The sequence below is a fragment of the Grammomys surdaster genome, unplaced genomic scaffold (assembly GCF_004785775.1).
Source record: "Grammomys surdaster isolate TR1022 unplaced genomic scaffold, NIH_TR_1.0 334, whole genome shotgun sequence".
Lineage (NCBI taxonomy): Eukaryota > Metazoa > Chordata > Mammalia > Rodentia > Muridae > Grammomys > Grammomys surdaster.
In genome coordinates, this window is record NW_021604753.1 from 5,463,598 (window position 1) to 5,478,727 (window position 15,130).

The following is a 15,130-nucleotide window of genomic DNA, read 5'->3' on the forward strand; positions in this document are numbered from 1 at the left end:
ATAGATCACAGCACGTCGCTGTGCCTCAGTTTCCGTTTCTGTAAATTGGAAGAAACACCATTTACCTTCACAGATAAAATATCTTAATTAAGGATTTCTATTGCTTCGATGAAAACACCATTGATCAAAAAGCAAATTGGGGAGAAAGAGGTTTAGTTGGTTTACACTTCCATGTTTCTGTTAATTATTGAAAGAAGTTAAGACAGGAACAGGGTAGGAGCTGATACGGAGGCCATGGAGTATTGCTACTTACTGGCTTGGTCTTCATGGCTTAGTTAGCCTACTTTCTTATAGAACCCAGGACCATCAGCCTAGGGCTGGGCCCCTCCCTTATTGATCACTAATTGAGAAGATGTCCTACAGATGGGTCTCTGGAGGCATTTCCTCAACTGAGGCTCCTTTCTCTCTGATTCCTCTAACTTGTGTCAAGTCGACACACAAAACCAGCCAGTACATAAAGCTTCAGGGATTCAGTAGAAATGAAAATTGAAAAAAGGTGGGGTTAGTGCCCACGCCCATCTCAGATCCATTAGGGAGACTGAGGCTAGCCAGTCTCAAAATCAGCCCACGGAGAACGAATCAATTAGACAATAGGAAACAAAAACAACTCTTCCCTCCTCCCTTGTTTTTATGTTTCTCTTTCTGCCTCTCGCCTTTCTTCTGGCTTGTAATTCTTGAAAAAAAAAAAAAAAGGCGCCCGCTTATCTTGAGTCAAGGGCAGGTTGGGGCGGGTCTTGTGCTGGGGAGTGGCAGGCACAGCACGCCGAGACCCGATTGTGCCACTTTCCCGGGCACCGGGCCGGCGCTGGGCGTCCACAGACCCGCGGGGGGCGGGGAGAACACCTCCTGCCCGTGCGGAGTCCCGGGCGCGCGCCCGCGGGACATCAACACAAAGGTCCCGTGGCAGCAGCTGAGCCGCGCTCCTCCTTCCGGGCTGGACCATCCAGGCTCAGGGACGCGCGTCCATTGGCCCGGAACTCAAAGGGGCGTGGTCCCACACTCCGCCCTGCCCCGCGGCCACGCCCCCAGTCCCTGCTCTATTCTTGCAGTCGAAGCGCAGCAGCTGGAGGAGTTAGACGTGTCACCAGGTAAGCGGCTGGTCCCGGGACCCTAGGGAAGGGCGTGGTGGTGCGCGGGATCCCCGGAGCCGCGCGGATGGGGCCAAGGCCTGCTCTGCTCTTTTGCTTCTCTTCTGTGGCGCCTTATCGTTCTCCAGCTCCGTGATGGGTCCCCCCGGGACATGCCCCAGTAGCCTGGGCTAGTTTGGGGAACGCGGGTTATTCACCGTCCCTAAAGGGAGACGGGTGGGTGTGGCCGCAGCAGCGATCCTTGTCTGACTTCGGTTAGTACTTCTCGTTGGGCCACCTGTTTTTGAGCGTAGGCGGCGCGCCCTCCCCTGTGCTTTCCGGCGCGCTGGAGGTGCTTGGGACTCGCGGTTAGAGGAAGGCGGAGCTGTCCCCGACAGCCGGGCCTCGCCAGCTGCTTGCTGGGCAGCAGGACAGTAGCCAGGCCCGGAGAGGGGGAACCGCCCTGACCCCTCGCGGTTGGCGGCTTCTAGGGAGGAGGAGCGGCTGGGCGCGCTCACTTGGTGTTTGCGCCAGGATGGGGGCCTTAGGGCATAGAGGAAAACTTCACCCGCGCTGGCGGTCCTGTTTACAGGCCGGAAATGCAAGGTTGGGTTTTGATGATGATTATTATTTTTTTAAGCCAGGCAGTGAGTGAGCTCACAGTTTTTCTGGGGTTGCAGTTTAGGTCTGTGCAGGGTGAACTGTAGATTCCCCCTTCTGCAGGGCCTGGATTCTGAGAGGTAGAGGTGCCTCTTTGCAAAATAGGAGACCCCCCCCCACCCCCACCGACTGGAATATATAACCTTTTCTTCCAGAAAGGGGTGTATGCAGGAATAGAGGGAACTGGCTAGCTTAAGTGCCTGGAGAAATAGGGGCTTATTTTTTCCTTCCCCTCCTGACCATTCTTTTACTTCTTGGTGCTTTTAGTCTGTTCTCCAAGCTGAAGCCAGAGGGAGCGTATGAAAAATAGTTGATTCATTAAACCAGTAGTGGTGGGTTATGCCTGCAGTCCCAGCACTCGGGAGGTAAAGCGGGAGGGGTCTGGATTCAGGCTCATCCATAATTAGTTCAAGGCCAGCTGCTGTAAAGAACTTCCACCTGTAACTCATTCCCAGCATCGGGGAGGCTAAGACAGAAGAATTGTCCTCATTAGCAAGAACCCTCAAAACACCAAACTAGTTAAAAACATGCATTTAAAATTGGTCCCCAAATCTGTGTCCTATGTTCCTGCTCTTTGTCCTATTAGGCTCAAACTTTTCCACAGGGCCTTCTCTAGCTGCTTTGTGACTCTGACTCTTCAGTCTATCCCTAAGTAATCCTTAAGTCTCAGCTCAGCCATTCCCTGCTCTGGGACAGGGGTCTCCTCAGTCTGGCCTCCCTCCTCCATCTCCTCTTGGGTGACAGTCTGGTTGCCACTATGTGCGTCTTTACGTTGTCTCACCCTCCAGGGTGATCATGAGCTGAGTTGGGGTCGGCCCAGCCTAGGCTTGGAGGAACTAACTGGCTTTCTTAGACCAGCTGAATGCAAGGCTAGAATTTGGTTTGTGCCTCATATCTGGCAGCTGTGGGGGGAAGGGTTCTTCCCATGGCCCTATTGTGACCATGCACACCACAGGGCCACTATTGTTAAGCTCACCTTCTGCTCTGCAGTGTGGCTGGCACTGCCTCTATAGCTTTGAGCTACTGGGATTTACGAGGTCCTTGTCAAACTGAGGCAGGGAGTAGTAGGTCTAGGATGGAAGACAATCAGGCTGGGAGGTGAGCAGATGTGGGGGAGGGTGGAGCAATTCAGGGCTAGGTTTGGTGGAGAACAGGGGTCCTCTTGGCCTGCCCTGTGGGATGACGTTATTAGAAGAGACTGCTTTGGGTTTCTGGACTCTAATCTGGAGCTTTCAGCTTCCTGGCAGTTGAGGGCGGGGTTTCCCAGCTGGGCTGCTGGAGGGAACCGCGCAGTCTAATCCTGGGCTGTTTGCTCTTCTCTGTTCCGTGGCCCCGCCCCTGATATCCCCCCCCCCCCCCCACTATAACAGAATCCACTCTTCCCAGAACAATGGAGCAGCATGTGGCTGGCTAGCCTGGCTGCTGTGAGTCTCGGGCTCCCCCCACCCCCCACCCTGTGCCTTCCAGGATCCCTGTGTCCTGTTTAGTCTTTATCTTCTCTTGGCTGTGGGCTCTTTTCTGCTAGTCTGGTGGGCTTGGGGTTGAAATCTTATGAAGCCCTGGCCCAGTGCAGTTTGTATGTGCTGGGTGAGTATGTCCGTCCATGTGTGTTCCCCTCCCCAAGATGGCCTGCTTCTTGGGAGCTGGGTAGTTTAGCGGCAGCTGTCCCTCTGGGAATCCCTTAGAAAGGCAGACTTTGGAAAGGGCCTGTGGGAGCTGCTCAGTGCAGAGCCAGAGATCCTGGCTTCTGAACACCAAAGAAGCAACCTTGGTCCGTCTCCAGCTAACTGACCAAGCAAAGCCATGTTAACACCACCCACATCTGTGGAGTTGGAGTTCACTTTTTAGACATTGGCCAGAGATTCCTGGGGGCACTAAAGTGTGAGAAGCTCCAGCTGCTGAATCTATTGTCAGTTTCTTCATGTGACATGGTGAAGTGTCTTCCTGTCAGGTTAGCAGGAAGGGGACTCTCTTATCTGGTGCTTATGAAGCCCCTATGACATCAGAAAAAGCATTGGTTTCTCCCTCCACGGCAGAGTCTCTGATGTTTTAGCCCTTTGCCTGAATGTGACCTGAGTCTTTAACTCACCCACCAGTGGCCAGGCTCTAGGCTGGAAAGAGCCAGCACAGTGCCTAGCAGTAGCCACAAACCCAACAAGAGTCTAGATAGCTCAGTGTGCAGAATAAGCTTCAAGAGGTCTGGCTTGCCTCCAGCCAACTCAAGCTGTTTCTCCACCCTTCATTTTCCTGCCCTCGAGGGGCTATAAACCACACTTGTTTCACTGAAGTGTAAAAGGCCTCCAGCATGTCTAGGTTCCTCTGGTAAGCACCTGACTCCCACCTCAAAAGATCCTTCCTTGCTGGGTGTGATGGCTCACAACACACTTGTAATTCCAGTACTAGGGAGGCTGAGGCTGGAGGATTACCATGAGTTTGAGGCCAATTTGGGCTATGCAGTGTTAAGACAGTCTCAAAAATCAGAAAGGGGGGGGGGGTTGACATGTAAACAGGGAGCTTTCAGGCCTAGAGCATAGAAGGTGCTGGGCCTGACAAGTTGGTACATGGAAAGCAGCACTAGATTTTGGGGTGGGCTATAGAGGGGCTGCAGAGGCCAGACTTGTGCCCAGTTGAGCTCCCAGAATCTTCCAGGGCTTGCTATAAGGCCTGTGGAAAATTCCCAGGCTATTTTCGGCTAGAGGCCCCCTTTGCCACATGCCCTCTCTGGTGTATAGTCAGAGTGGGTGTGGCATTCTGTCCTCCAGACCCTGGCTGTCTGTCAGAGGGGTGCATTTCTTATCCTGCCATGGGTTGAACCATGTGTCCCACCCCCCAAGTCAGCATTAGAGGATCCCGTGGTTTCTTGCTGGTACTAGGGGATGCTTCTGGGCTTGATGTCCACAGCTGAAGATGGGGGTCAGTGCTCACCTAGTATTCAGGAACCCCTAGGTGGGATCCAGCTGGGCACTGTCTGAAAACAACAGAGGGGCCAGGTGTTGGAGGGGAAGCCAGGCCCTGCCCACCCTCCATATATATGGTCACTTGGTCATACACTCAGAAGCACATCACCTCACATAATTTTGCAGATGTATGTTCATGTGATCATGTACATAAACATGCCTCTTCATACATATGCATATGCACATTACATGTTTACATACAGAAAAACACACGTGTACCTCATCCGGTCATGACATCATCTTGAACATTTCATTTGTCAGAATTTGTCTCAGGCAGAGGCTCACTAGGGTCTAGTCCTGAGCCTCTGCAGACGAGAGCCACACCTGGTACTGCCGAGAGCCTGCAGAGGGCTGGGGTGGGAGCCGCAAGCTACAGGCTGTTGCTGAGGCTGTGCCCTGGTGTGTGCAGGGCCAGAGAGGCCTCCTGGATAGCCCTACCCCAACCCCAGCTGGACTTTGTCCCCTTCCTGGACCAGCTGGGGTGGGCTGGCTCTGACAAGCCCAGCTTCCTTTCAGCGCAGGTAGCCTCTGGAGCAGCCGTTTGGGGAGCAGAGCAGCTCTTTGGGTCTCCTGGCTCCCACCCCCACCTCAGGGGCTTCATTTCTGGGTTTCAGTTTCTTCCATGGCCTAGTCAGTGTGGGTGTGTCACTCAGCACATACCAAGGGCCCCCAAGACCTTTGCCTGTGTCCAGCCCAGGATGCCCAGGGACCCTTGTGTTGCCCTCAGTCTGATGCCCTCTGAAGGCCATAGGCTTCCAAGGGCCTTTCCGAGGAAGAGGTTGGATTCAGAGCTTGAGGGAACTTGAGTGGAGAGTGAGGGGTCCCATCTGGAGCCTTTTCCCTCAGCCTGGAGCAGGGCATGAGAAGGGTATGTGAGTAGACAGGCAGAAGGTGCAAAGGAGGGAAGAGATGGGATGATGACAGCCATGGTGATGCAACTTGGTTCCTGCTCTGGCCCCGCCCCCTGAACCTTACTTCCTGCTCCTACCGGACTCCCACAGACTCTCACTGGCCTGGAATCACACAAGGGTCTCACCAGTCTATGGCCTTTCCACACCCTGTTGTCTATACCCAGAACGGCCTCCCTCTGTCTCTGCTTTCTTTTTGAGATGGTCTCTGTAGCCTAAGCTAGTCCAGACCTCACTGTTCCTAGCCCAGGCTGTTCCAGAGGATTCTTTAGCTTCAGCTTCCAAAGTGCTCACATTACAGGCAAGCACCAACAGCACTGGCTTCTCCCTGTTTCTCAAATGTCTGACTGGTTCTCATACTCCAGGTCCCTCGGGTCCGTCATTACTTATCCCTTCTGTTAGTGGTTCTTTCGGCAATCTGTGACCCTACCACCTTGTTGATTTACATGTTTATCCTCTGGTTTCAAGTTCTGAGCTGTGTCTCCTGTATAATGAATATGGCTTGATACTGGACATGTTTTGTTGAGTGACTTTGTGATTGCAGCTTACAGCAACAATCATAGCTAGTTCTTGTTGCTTGCCTATTTTGGGCACAGCTGTACCCTCAGTGCTTGTACATATTACTTCATTTAATGTTATGATTTATGTGAAGCTGAAACAATTTCCATTTCTCAGATACAGAAACTGAGGACCTGAGAGGTTGAATCACTTAATGATCACTTAGCTGGCAAGTGGGAAGATTTGAATTGTCCCTGACTGGGGTTGGGGGAGGGGAGGACAGGCAGGGAGACTATTTAGAAGGGGAAGTTCTTTCATGCTGATGTCATCTGGTCCCCATGGTCTCACCCTGCTGTCCTGGGAGGATGGGTGGGGCCCACTCTCCCTCTCTGGGCCAACCTTCTTCCCAGAATTCCTGGCATTGGAACATTCTAGGACTCTATGACCTGTGCTGGAGACCTGACGGCCAGGCCAGCAGCCAGGACCTCTTCAAGGTGGGGGCTTCTCTGAATTTGTGGTCCTGCCTGGCTGGGGCCAGAGCTGAGAAGAGGTCAGTAGTAACCATGTCACTTCTGGAAGGTTGGCCATTGACACCTCTCCAGCCAGGCAGGACTGAGTCCCCAGAGAGGGGCAGGGCATATGGAGGACCAGTCTCAATCTTTGGGGAGAGAGGCACCCTTGCACAGTTCCCGCCCCCAAGCCCGAGGACTCCAAGGTGGAGGGTTGGAGCCTGAAACAAGAGGGCCTTGCTGGGCAGTGCAGGTGAAAACTCAGCCCTGGGGCCAGGGAGTTACTATAAGTGGGAAGAGGCTGGCCCTGAGCTGGGGCCAGGAGAGCCTCTGAGGGGGCTGGACATGTAGCTAGTTCAGATGGTGGAGTGCTTGCCTAGTGTGCACAGAGCCCTGGGTTCGATTCCCATCCCCATATAAATTGAACATGGTAGCTGTAATCCTCGCACTTGGAGATTGAGGCCTGTGTGGGCTGCTGGAGACCTCAAAACCAAACCAAACCAAACCATCAAACCTGTAGCTGCACTGTTTAGAAGACAGGCCAATCACAGGGCCACACAAACCTGCTCAGGCCTGTTCCTGTCCCACTGGCCTCCGTGGCTCTGCTCTCCCATCTCCATCCCCAAGCAGATATAAAGGGACACCCCTGGACTTGACTCTGAGCCCAGAAAGGGGAAAGGACTGACCCTCGAGCCAAGGTGGTTGGTCCCACTCTGGCCTGGGGTCTTTTGTATGCCATGCTCCACTCCCTGAATTATCCTTTTTGGATTTTTCAGTTGGTCTCACTTGAGCTGCCCTGGCTCATAGCAGTCCTTTGGCCTCAGCCCATCCCACTCCTGAGCACTGGCATGGCCTTGTAAGAGCCACCATCTTTGTCTGCCTGAATTCTTGCCTCTGAAAGGTCACTGAGAGAAGTGTCCCTCACAGCAGGGAGTGGTGCCTGGGACTAGGTGTGAGTCTGTAGGGAGTGCTTCTCCCCTGGGAACCTTTAGTGGTGACCCACCTGGCACTGAGCTCAGGTCAGCCCCTTAGAGAACCTATTCTGGGCTGTGACCCAGAATAAGGGGGGGTTGATCTGTGCTCCTAGCACTGAAGCCCTGGCTGAGGCACCACCCTCTCACAGTATTTACTGATGTCCTAAGCATGCATGCCACGGTCTGTTTTATGGACACAGAGGTGCTAGCGTAGGGCATTTGTGTGTGTGTGTGTGTGTATACTTGAGCATGTGAGGCCACAGAATAGCCCCAGCTGTTTGTTGCTGTCCCTGGTTTATTTATTTTGAGGCAGAGTCTCTCACTGGGACCTGGGTTCCCTGACTAGTAGGCTAGGCTGGCTGGCCAACCAGCTCTAGAGAAGCTACCTGCCTCTAACCTTCCCAGTGCTGGGATTACAAGTGCACTCCATCATCTTAGCCTAAAAAAAAAAAAAAAGATTTATTAGTTGGGCCATGGTGGTGAACACCTTTAATTCCAGCACTTGGGAGGCCAAGGCAGGTAGATCTCGGAGTTTGAGGTCAGCCTGATCTACAGAGTGAGTTCTAGGACAGCCAGGGCTACACAGAGAAACCCTGTCTCCAAAAACAAAACAAAAAAAGTTTTATTTTAATTCGTGTTTAACTCTGCACATATGTGGTCTGTGTGGGTTTGTGCACATGAATACGGTGCAAGTCAGAAGAGGGCATCGGATGCCCTGTAGCTGGAATTACAGGTGGTGTAAACTGCCTGATATGGATTCTGGGAACTGAACTCAGGTTCTCTTCAAGAGCAGTGAGCACTTTAACAGCTGAGCCGTCATGTCTCCAGCCCCACCAGGCTTTTCTATTAGACATGGATTTTGGGGATCAAACACAGGTCCTTCTGCTTGTGTGACAAGTATTTTACTGACTGGGCCATCACCCCAGCACATGACCTGCCATTTTCTTTCACAGTGGAGATGGAGGGAGGCTGGTAGGTGCCATGGGAGTCCAGTGCTGGCACCTGAGCCAAGGTGTGACTATAGATAAGGTGACCCGGAATGAACCTCTAGGAGTCTCAGTCTGTGCCTCTAATCTGAGGCAGGACCCTGAGAGCTCCCTTCTCTCTGTAGGTCAGCCATGTCATCTGAGCCTCCCCCGCCGCCGCCGCAGCCCCCCACGCATCAGACTTCTGTAGGGTTACTGGATACTCCTCGCACAAGGGATCGCTCTCCATCCCCGCTGCGGGGCAATGTGGTCCCTAGCCCTCTGCCTACCCGCCGGACAAGGACCTTCTCAGCGTAAGTCTCAGGTTGGCCAAGCCCAGTTCCCAAAATAGGGCTACTACCAGATCTAGCAGGATCTACTACCTGTGTATCTCCTAGAAGTACTAGTGAGAAAACAGGAGGGTGCCTTTAAAATCAGAGTGGGGGGGAACTGGCCCCTGACTGGAGTGTTAAGTTTTTGGACTTTAATCAAAGAAGCCTTTTCCCATGAGGCCTTATGTGGGGGGTGGTTAGGATGGAGGGGGATGGGACGAGAGACAGGACAATGACAGTGTCAAGGTAGCCACTGGCCGGTAGAGAATTTAGGCCCTGAGAGAATTTAGGGCCAAGAGGTGTTGCTAACAGTTTCTGAAGGGACACTCCCAACTATGTTAGCTCAGCTCCCGGTTTCCAGATGAACAAACCAGGCCTGGGAAAAATGTGCCACAGTTGCCTGTCACTTCCACTGCGTGAATGGCTCCCAGGGTTGAACACAAAGCCTATGTGTGTGACTGTACATGGTGGCCCCCAGCCAGGTCTTCCTGGGCACAGCTAGGAGGGTAGCTCCAGGGGTGTGGGTGACTCTTGTAGAGGACTGATGGGTGTCCCCTTGCATTTCCCGTCAGGACGGTGCGGGCTTCGCAGGGCCCTGTCTACAAAGGAGTCTGTAAATGCTTCTGTCGGTCCAAGGGCCACGGCTTCATCACCCCATCTGATGGTGGTCCTGATATCTTCCTGCACATCTCTGAGTGAGTTCACTGCTGCATATCTGGAGTTTTGGAGAGCTTGGGGGTGGGAACAGAGGGGTGCTGTTGTGGTCCTATGTATGTTACATGGGACAGTGTAATGGAAAGTGCTGGGCGGGTGTGTCTATGGGGTGTGTGAGGGCTGGGCAGCAGCCCCACGTGTGACAAGAGACTGGGCATGTCTATGAATTGAACGAGGTCTTGGGCGTATGTCCACCACAGATGGTAGGAACAAGGTGAGGACAGTTGTGCCTGGCATGTTTAAGTAGATCTGAGTGTCCCTGGGATCGGGATATGTGTTGGCCTCCTTAGAGGATGGGCCTGGTGAGGCTGGGGGCTGTCTGTTTCTTTTGCTCCAGGAAGGAAGCTCAGGTCTGGGCCCTTTCTCCTGCCACTTGCTCACTGAGGCTCTTCCTTCCTGTCTGAAAGCCTGTAGGAGTCTGGTGGCAGGGGTGCCGGGGTGTGTGTGTGTGTGTGCCAGGGGGTGGGACTGGGGTTCCAGGGGGGGTACCAGGGGGTGGGAGGGTGCCCAGGGGGGGGGGGGGGGGGCCCAGGGGGGGGGGGGGGCCCGGCACAAGGGCCCCAGCAGTCCCCTCCCTGGGTCCTCAGAAGCTTTTGGGTTTCCTAGGAACCCCAATTAGAACCTCTACCAGACCTCCTTCTGTGGCCCAAGCACCCAGTTCACCCTGACTTCATTTTGTCTAAAATGAGGACTGAGTCTGAAGCTTGAGGCACATACTAGACAAGCCTCCTACCAGTGACTGACACCCTGGCCATGTGTCCAGCCTCACTAGGCCAGTGGCAGGCAGAGTCTTTCCCAGAAGTCCCAACCAAGTCTGAAACCACAGTTGGAAAAAAGGGTGGTATTGTACCTCTCTGCTGAGACGGAAGGTCTAGCCCACTCTCCTTTGCCACCCCAGCATGCTTATATACCAGGTCTGTTTAAAAGGCCCTGCATGTTTAAACATGCCAGGTATGTTTAAAAGGCTGCATATGGTGGTGTATGCATCTTAATCCCAGCACATGGAAGGCAGAGGTAGGAGGGTTGGTGAAAGTTTGAGGCCAGCCTGGTTCACACATTGAATTTCAGGCTGGCAAGGGCTACATAGTAATAAGACTCTTGTCTCAAAGAATAAACCAAAATCAAATCCCCCTACCTAGCCCAGAGCTGAGACAGACAGCTGCTGGATGCATTTTACATGTGTATGAATGAATGCATGAATGGGTATATAAACGTCCAGACAGCCTCTTTCCAGGAAGGATTCCAGTGATCTGCAAGCACACATAGTACAATACGGAAAGTAATTACGAAGGAAGCACAGGGCGGGGAAAGGGTGTGCACAGGACGAGCGTGCGTGCGTGCGTGCGTGCGTGCGTGCGTGTGTGGGTGTGTGTGTGATAGAGACGCTGTGAGCTGTCTGAGGTACACTGTTGAAACTAGACTATCGGAAGCTTCCTGGTCCACATCAGAGAGGGGGAATGTGACTGCTCTGAGATCACAGCAAGGCAGGTCCAGGAATGCTGGCCAGCCCTGGTTCTAAGGATCATCAGGATACCTTACTGTGAGACATGATGCACTCCCCACCCCCACCCCTTTCATCCTTTGTACTCTTTGGGGATCTCAATGAAGTGGCCACATCTGCCCACACTGGTCTTCATCACTCTGTAGGCCAGGTAGACCTTCAACTTGCAGTCTCAGTTTCCCAAGTAGCTGGGATTATAAGCCTATGCCACTAGGCTTGGCTTTTTAGGCACTTTCTTGAAGGCTCATTGGGTGAAGAGAGGAAGCCCCAGGACCAAGGGCAGTGTGTAGTGACAGCGGAGGAAAGCTGGTCTCTGAGTCTCTGGCTTTTCTTTTCTTCTTCTTTTTTTTTGGTTTTTCAAGACAGGGTTTCTCTGTATAGCCCAGGCTGTCCTGGAACTCACTCTGTAGACCAGGCTGGTCTCTTACGCAGAAATCCACCTGCCTCTGCCTCCCAAGTGCTGGGATTAAAGGCGTGTGCCACCACCGCCCGGCAAGTCTCTGGCTTTTCCAACCATGGGCTCAGTTCTGATACTCGGATATCCAAGGTGGCTGAGATGTCTTTCAGTCCCAGAGAGGAGCCACTGGGGCCATGACACAAGCTGGTAGAAGGGCAGGGAGGTGCTTGTTTCTAGAAGGGCTCTTGAGTAACTGGGAAGATGAGTCTATCTGGGTGTCCCACTGTGGGGTCTGTGGGGCTGGTTTTCTATGTGCTGTGACTGCTCTGTGTGTGTGTGTGTGTGTGTGTGTGTGTGTGTGTGTGTGTGTGTGATGGAGACACCCACTCGATGTTGGGTGTCTTCATCATTCTCCACCTTTAGTTGTTTTCTTCCAGTATTATGAGTATTTGCCTGAATGCCTGTAAGCACCTCAGGCACACCTGCTGTCTGCGGAGGCCAGAAAGAGGGGCTTGGATCCTCTGGAACAGGAATCACAGGTGGTTTGTGAGCTGCCACGTGGTTGCTGGGAACTGAATCCAGGTCTTCTGCAGGAGCACACACCATGACTCCAGTGCAATCTCCACCTTATTTGTTGAGACAGGGTCTCTCACTGAACATGAACTAACTAATCTGTTAGGCTAGCTGGCCAGCCAGCACTGTGGATCCTCCTGACTCTGCCTCTCCAGCACTGGGCAAGTACACTCCACCATACCTGGCTGTTTTACATGGATGCTGGGATCTGAACTCGGGTACTCATGCTTGCAAGGTAGGTACTTTCTGGCCTGAGCCATCTCCTCAGCCCTGACAACCACTCTTTTCTCTCCTGCAGTGTGGAAGGGGAGTATGTTCCGGTGGAAGGCGACGAGGTCACCTATAAGATGTGCTCTATCCCGCCCAAGAATGAGAAACTGCAGGCTGTAGAGGTGGTCATCACCCACCTGGCACCAGGGACCAAGCATGAGACCTGGTCCGGGCACGTCATCAGCAACTAGGGACCTGCAAGAACCCTTCTCCTGGGCTTGAGGGAGACTTTGGGGGAAGGAGGAGCAGGGCCACCCTGGATATAACATTCTACCACACAAAGATGGGGGCCTCAAGGCGGGCATGGCCCCTTTCAAGCATTTCCTGGAGGGAAGGAGTTGCGGGCCACCAGTGCAGCCTCCAGCCATTGCAACAAGCTCTCACTGTCTGAAAAGCATTAAAAGCATTTGAAAAGGAGAGGCACCTTCGGAGGCTGAGTGGAGAGGGTGCAGTCCCAGCCCAAGGCACCTGGGTAGGCCAAACATGCTATTTTCCCAAATGCCCCCTTCAGATCAAGCCCATCCAGACTATTCCTGGAACTAGAAACAGAAATCCTCAGATCTATTTGGCCCGCTGAGGAATGTCACCAGCCCTATGAGACTTTCCATGACCCAATGCCCTAACTTGGGACCAAGTCAGTTCAGCTTCAGAACTGGCTTATGTATGTGGGGAGCTTCCCAGGGGACTCTGCCTCTTGGTGCCTTTGTAGCAGGTGTGTCTCTACTTTCTCGGAAAGACTCTAACCCTTAGGAGCTCTGCCCTAGTACAGTAGCCTGGGGCTGGGCACCGATCCCACTCCAGAGAAGGCTGGTCTTTCCCACTTGCTGCTAGGGGATAAGGCAGCCTCCATGTGGCCTTAAGGCTATCATTAAAGTAGTGCTGAAGGTGGCTGTGGGGGTGGGGAAGAGACCTCTGCAGGAAGGCTCTAGAGGGGAGGATAGTGCTTTATTTAAAAACAGAATCCAGGCTAGTGGTGCATGCCTGTAATCTCTGCTCTTAGCAGGCTGAAACAGCATTCTAGGCCAGCCTAGGCTACAATCAATGTCTCAAAACAAGGGCTGGGGATATAGCTCAGTGGTAATGAGTGCTGTATTTAGCCCAGCGTGTGCAGGAGTCTCCGTTCCACTGCTAGCATAAACCCTAGATGTTGACACTGACCCACAGAAGATAGGCAGCTTGCTTTTTGATGGCCTTGTAAGGTTAGGAGTTGAAGGAGAAATAATAACTCTGATTGGAAATCAAAAGTATATTCTTTAAGACAGGCCTAATAAATGCCTAAGGATCTTTTTTCCCCTCTTCCCAGTGCTTGGGGAGCCCAGAGCCCCGGAAATGGAAACAGCACAGAGCTACAATGAAGCCTCTGCTTTCTTTTCTGGGTGTGTGTGTGGGGTTGGGTGTGGGCATGTGGAATACAGGCTCCTGCTGCAAAGCCCAGGCTAGCCCCAAACTTAGAACCTTTCATGCCTTGGCTTCCTACTTGCTGGGGTCACAGGTGTGCCTTAATTCCCTGCTGACTTCCTTTTTAATAGCTCAGACTCCCACAGAGCCCTCTGTTTGCCCCTGCCTGCCAACACTGGAGATCTGTGCTTCAAATGAACTGGTCCCTAGGCTTTTTGGTGGTTGGCTTTAGTGTGATTCAAAAATAGTAGTTGAGAACTCACTTGTCAGAACAGGGATGCCAGTTCTACAGTGGCGGCTGGACTGAGGGCTGCAGCCAACCTAAAGGTACAAAGGCTGTGACTTTCAGACATAAGGGTCAGTGACACAGCTTGGTTGGTAAAGTGTTTGAAGAATGAGTTCAATCCCCAGAAAAAGCTAGGTGTAGCGTTGCACAATTAGGTAGTACCAGATCTGGGGAAGCTGAGCCAGAGAACCTATTCTTTTCTTCTAGCACCTAAGAAATGAACGAAAACAGGTTGTCTCCTGGTTTCCACATGCATGGGAACACAAAAAATATGTGGATACACTTGTTAGGCTCCCCACCGCTACCCAGTGTGACCATCTTTGTTGTTGAGCTACTGATGGGCTTTTTTTTTCCCTAGTCAAAGGTGGCCTTTCCCCCACACCAGGCTTGGCTTACCGCCCAGAGGCTCTCTTGGGGGCCAAGGAACAGAAGGACAAACCCACATTTGCCATGACCTAAGAAGGCTCCCTGAGACTGAACCTTCTGTCATCTCGTTGTTCCTAATGATCAATACAGCTTTGCTTTCACTGTGGTATGGTTAGACTTTGTGTAGCACATGGTTGACTCGCTAGTGAGCCCTGCCCCCCACCGAGCTGGCAGCCCAGTTCTGCTGGCAGGATGGCCTCTGGATTCTTCTGCCCCACAGAACCCTTTGTAAAGGGCTTTTCTTGTATGGTCAAATCACTTCACCCTGTAGACTTATTCTGGAAATGCAAGGAGTTGGAAAAGCCCCACTTTGTTCAGAGTGTCAATTTATAGATGAGGAAGAACCCCAGCACCCAGTGCTGGAGACTGAACAGGAAAGAGACTAAACCCCCAAATCTAGATGTTTGAGCCCATAAGCCAACTCTTTCTCAATAAAGTTTGTTTTGTGCAAGATGAGGTGACTAAAGGCTGTGTCACAGATACGCCTGTGTGAATGCGGAGGGGTTCTGGGAGGTCAGAGTGCCTGCCAAGCACATGGCAGACATTCTCTGCGGTGTGCTTACAACCGATGAGGTCCCGTCACTATCCAACCCAGGAAAACTGGGCTCTGGAACAGTTTGTTAATGTGGATTATAGGCAAATGCCCTGTGGTGGCACGTGGGGTGTAGGTAAATGTGAGAAGGGTCTTTGGGGTT

General features: G+C 52.6%; 1 protein-coding gene across 1 annotated transcript; it reads left to right on the forward strand.

Moving 5' to 3' along the window:
- Positions 1-985: 985 nt before the first annotated feature.
- Positions 986-14,889, forward strand: Carhsp1 (calcium regulated heat stable protein 1). The gene is made up of 4 exons (XM_028778405.1): positions 986-1,088; positions 8,685-8,852; positions 9,443-9,565; positions 12,354-14,889. The coding sequence occupies exons 2-4, from the start codon at positions 8,692-8,694 to the stop codon at positions 12,514-12,516; spliced, it is 447 nt and encodes a 148-aa protein (XP_028634238.1). The 5' UTR covers positions 986-1,088; positions 8,685-8,691; the 3' UTR covers positions 12,517-14,889.
- Positions 14,890-15,130: the final 241 nt, after the last annotated feature.

What these genes read in the sequence shown, in the direction of transcription:
- Carhsp1 (XM_028778405.1), top strand. Translation starts at nt 8,692, where the DNA reads ATGTCATCTGAGCCTCCCCCGCCGCCGCCGCAGCCCCCCACGCATCAG. An exon ending in CGGACAAGGACCTTCTCAGC is followed by an intron (nt 8,853 to 9,442) that starts GTAAGTCTCAGG and finishes ATTTCCCGTCAG; the next exon opens with GACGGTGCGGGCTTCGCAGG. An exon ending in ATCTTCCTGCACATCTCTGA is followed by an intron (nt 9,566 to 12,353) that starts GTGAGTTCACTG and finishes TCTCTCCTGCAG; the next exon opens with TGTGGAAGGGGAGTATGTTC.